We start from the raw sequence: 4,735 nt of genomic DNA on the forward strand, positions 1-4,735 counted from the left end.
CATCCCATGATATGCTCAAAGATATCATGAGAAAGAGTCCTCTCCAAGATGAACTTTACTTTAGTATTTGAGGTGATCTCCATCTCTTTGCAGCATTCACATTTTTTTTTTCATTTGTTGGAGGACCTTGAGAGTTTCCACTGACAAACTCCCACGAGTCTTCACCAATAATGCGAACACTGATCACTTCCCTTATGGCTTAGTACCATGTGAAGAAGGGCGACAATGTACAAGCCTTTCTAAAATAGTGTGACTTATATTCACAGTAGCCCAAGGGAAACACCAAATTATGAAGAATTGAAAGAGCACAATCAAATATTTAGAGGGTAACAAACAACTTGTATTGTATATAACTTTGTACAAGAACTTCCAATTACAAGAACAAAAGGAAACATTCAATTACTTGCACAAGGAGTCACAAATTAAGATCGAATACTTCTTTAGAGGTGTTGGAGAAATTCATTGTGGAATGATTTGAGCAAAGGAGAATGGTTTATTTATAGGAAGGAAGGGAGATCCCTAGATATTAAGGGGTTGTTTGGTTGTTGTTGGTAACGTTGTGTATTTATGACACAACTTGGAAAGTTGTTGTCCACCTCATCAATTTCACTTTTATACTTTTCTTTGTTTGTTTTTGATTCCATTGGAATCATAAAACACTTGTTTGGTTTGTAAAATGAAACTTAAATTGTTTGTTTGGAAAGTGTAAAAAGTGGTCCCTATTCAAATGATCATATTGGTTGGAATTATTTTTTATTATTTTTTCCTAACTTCAATGTTAGCTTTCTCCTAAAATCATGTCTTTTTTTCATGAAATCACTTTACAAGCCACATCAACATATGAAATCACTTTACACTATTTTCACAACTACAAACAAACAATTGAAAGTGATGAAAGCTGACATTGGGACCCACTTTTTTACACTTTACATCCTTTTACATGGTAAAAACATACAACCAAACAGCCCCTAAGATAGTTAATGACATTGGAAATGGTGATCAATTATTGCTTCAAAAATGATAATCAAGCATAGATATTGATCATGATCAAACATGGGTAATGGTGGTCAAACATAGATAACGGTGTAGGTAGGTTTGACTCTACGAGAAGAAATCATCAATGTAACTCACGTGCAAAAAATAAAATTAAAAATAAAAGAAAATTAAAAACGCACTTTAATAATTTAACAGCTGTTCTTCTAGTTTGCATCTCACGACACAAACAAGTGTCAGGACTTGCAACATTTTTTTGTTAAGTGTCGTCTTAGTTCAACGTATCGCAACTCCAGCCACAAAACTAATCGTATGAGAAATTTTTGTGTCGCAAGTTGCACCTTTTGTTGTAGTGATATTTTCAAGCCACGCTCTTCTCTAAAAAAGGAATATTTTAAAGTTTTAAACCACAAACTCTACATAGAAATTAAACAGCATTTATGAATATTAACCTGGTAAGCAGAAGTACCAGCACCAAAAAAGAATCCAGAGGGGAAATCATCTCTACTTATTGCAGCGGCGGCAACTATGGATTCAAACATCAACAGGAGGAAGAACGTTGTCTTGCACGAGGAGAAGCTGTTTCCACTCTCCATTTTGTTGTCACTAATAATCTCAAAGAGCCCCTATAGAGGAATATATACTACAATTAGGAAAAAATTTGGGGTATAATATGGAAAAAAAACCCCTCAAGAAGGGGCTAAATGTGGATAGACCCATGTACTATTGCCAAATTATGGATAGACACTGGATACTTCTACTATTGTAGACAGATCTTCTGGATTCTCAACTCCGTTAGTTTCACGTTAAGATTTTTGGCTTCATAAAATGGAACCTAGCTAGCTAGGAGCTTCATGAATGATATAAACATGCATAGTGATCATTACATGCAACTAAGTTAAATGAAAAGCTAAGGGGCTGTTTGGTTGTATGTTTTTACCATGTAAAAGGATGGAAAGTGTAAAAAAGTGGGTCCCAATGTCAGCTTTTTCATCACTTTCAATTGTTTGTTTGTAGTTGTAAAAATAATGTAATGTGATTTCATATGCTGATGTGGCTTGTAAAGTGATTTCATAAAAAAAAGACATGATTTTAGGAGAAAACTGACGTTGAAGTCAGAAAAAAATAATAAATAATAATTCTAACCAATATGATCATTTGAGTAGGGATCACTTTTTACACTTTCCAAACAAACAATTAAAGTTACATTTGCAAACCAAACAAGCAATTTATGATTCGAATGGAATCAAAAACAAACAAAGAAAAGTATACAAGTGAAATTGATGAGGTGGACAACAACTTTCCAAGTTGTGTCATAAATACACAATTTTACTAACAACAACCAAACAGCCCCTAAGAGAATTGAGAATCCGGAGGGTCTATCTGCAACAAAGTATAGAGGGTCTACCGCGATTTGGTGATAGGACAGGGGGTTTATCGGCTATTTATCATTAAACATGAGAGAGAGAGAGAGAGAGAGAGAGAGAGAGAGAGAGAGAGAGAGAGAAAAAATGAGAGAGAGAGAGAGAGAGAGAGAGAGAGAGAGAGAGAGAGAGAGAGAGAAAACCTTGAAAAGGCTGCTGAATATTTGAGGAAGGCCGCGACGAGGCTTCACTTGCTTGTAGATAATATCAGCAACGCCATTCATGTTTACTGAGAGTTAATTGCTGAAAGATTAGGACATTTGGAATGTGCAATTATTAATTTTAAAGTTTTTTTTTTCACAGGGAACCACCCCTAAATTCGGTCAAATTTATGTTAACACCTTTAATAACCCCCAAGTTTTAAATACCGACCCCTATGCGTCATTACATCAGCATGACAGCATATAACGAAAACAAAAATGCAAATATTCCAATCAATTTCTTCGTTAATATGGATAAAAAAAAACTGTTTACTAAATTTCCTCCTTGCTTTTAACTTCCAAGGTGGCTCACGCTCCTCTGTAAATAGACACATATTTAGCACGTGCATGAGAGTTTATCCGTTAAACAACATTATTTGTATGAAAAATAGTCTGAAGTGGACGTAGTTGGGTTTATGTGAACAAAATATGCCACATGAAGGTGATTTCGAAACTTAGATAATTTGTGGAGGGAGGTGAAATTAATTGGGCTTAATCTAGGGTGGTTTTTACTAGTTAGTAGATAGTTTTCTAGTTATTGGATAAGATTAGAGTTGTAATCTTAATCCTATATATATGTAAACAATTGATGAGTTTTGTTAGAACGTGAATAATAGAAAACACAAAAAAGTTTCCTGCTCCATTACTTTTGTTGCTGCTCCTTCTCTGTTCGGGTTCAATATCAGAAACAGATATTTTCTCCTCTGTTTTGCTGCTGTCCGTTCTCAGGAAATCTGCCAGTTTTTTTTTCGGTTGCTACAGTGTTTACAGGTTTGTAAATTGCTGTTTTTTCTAACTCAGTTCAGATCTGATCTCTGGCCGATCCTGTTAAAGAGACAACAAGTGGTATCAGAGCGGTGTATGCCTAAGTACCAACCAAGATCTGAAGAGATGACGAGTTCGGAGAAGATGACGACCAAGGTGGGCTCGCTCACTCTTCAATACCCGACGTTATCGAGGGACAACTATGCTTCGTGGGCAATCAAGATGAAAGTCTACATGAAGGCTCAAGACGTGTGGGATGCCATTGAGCCCGCGGCAGGCGCGTCCGTGGAACACAGGAAGGATCAGATGGCGTTGGCGGCCATCTACCAGGGGATTCCTGAAGAGACTTTGATGGTGATCGCAGAGAAGCAAACGACAAAAGAGGCATGGGAGACGTTGAAAACAATGCATCTAGGAGCGGATCGTGTGAGGAACGCGAAGGTGCAGACCTTGAAGTCCGAGTTCGAACTTCTCCGGATGAAGGAGAATGACAACGTCGACGATTTTTCGACGAAGTTGACAGGAGTCGTCAACAAGATCCGGGCTTTAGGCGGCGAGATGGAGGAGAACTACGTCGTCAGAAAGCTACTTCGGGCGGTACCGGAGAGATTCCTTACTATCGTCTCCACGATTGAACAGTTCGGGGACATCGACGACATGACACTCGAGGAGGCGATCGGGCGTCTCAAAGCCCACGAGGAGAGGGCACGTGTTTTTCGAAACAACGTCGACGATCACCTATTGTTGACGCATGCGGAGTGGCAAGCAAGGAGCAAGAAGAACGGCGGAGGCTTCCTCTCAACACCTACAACCAATGATGGCAGCGGTCGAGGACGAGGTCGCGGGGCCGGTCGTGGGCGTGGCCGTGGCCAAAGAGGCCGAGGCGGACAGCAGCACCACGGCAGCGGGCAGCAGCACCACGCTGCCCAAGCAGGCCGCGGAGGGGAGCACGGCGGCCAGGCAGGCCGAGGCGGCTTCGGCGGCAGAGGAGGACGTCCAGGAGGTGGTTTCGGCCATGGAGGTGCAGCTCGCCAGGAGGGGGAGAGTAGCACAAGCGGTGGTCGAGACAAATCCAACATCAAATGCTTCAATTGCGGAGTATACGGGCACTTTCAGTCGGAGTGTCACAAGCAACGCCGCAACCATGAACAGGAGGCTCATCTCACCCGTGCATATGACGAGGAGCCAACCTTGATGATGGCTATGTTAGAAGAATCGTCAAGTGCTATTTTGCTTAATGAGGAGAAGGTGGTGCCGGATTTACTTACAGCGGGGGAGGCACATGTTGACAACAACACTTGGTATCTTGACAACGGAGCTAGCAATCACATGACCGGCCACCGAGACAAGTTC

The 4,735-nt window shown here is 40.5% G+C and overlaps 1 protein-coding gene across 1 annotated transcript; it reads right to left on the bottom strand.

Annotated features, from left to right (window-relative positions):
* Window positions 1,147–3,443, bottom strand: LOC109820335. Its single transcript, XM_020386463.1, has 4 exons — window positions 3,265–3,443; window positions 2,561–2,646; window positions 1,446–1,619; window positions 1,147–1,371 (listed from the first exon to the last, which is right to left on the bottom strand). Exons 2-4 carry the CDS (start codon window positions 2,639–2,641, stop codon window positions 1,270–1,272), a joined length of 357 nt encoding a protein of 118 aa, XP_020242052.1. The 5' UTR covers window positions 2,642–2,646; window positions 3,265–3,443; the 3' UTR covers window positions 1,147–1,269.

This window comes from Asparagus officinalis, chromosome 8 (genome assembly GCF_001876935.1).
Source record: "Asparagus officinalis chromosome 8, Aspof.V1, whole genome shotgun sequence".
Taxonomy (NCBI): Eukaryota; Viridiplantae; Streptophyta; class Magnoliopsida; order Asparagales; family Asparagaceae; genus Asparagus; species Asparagus officinalis.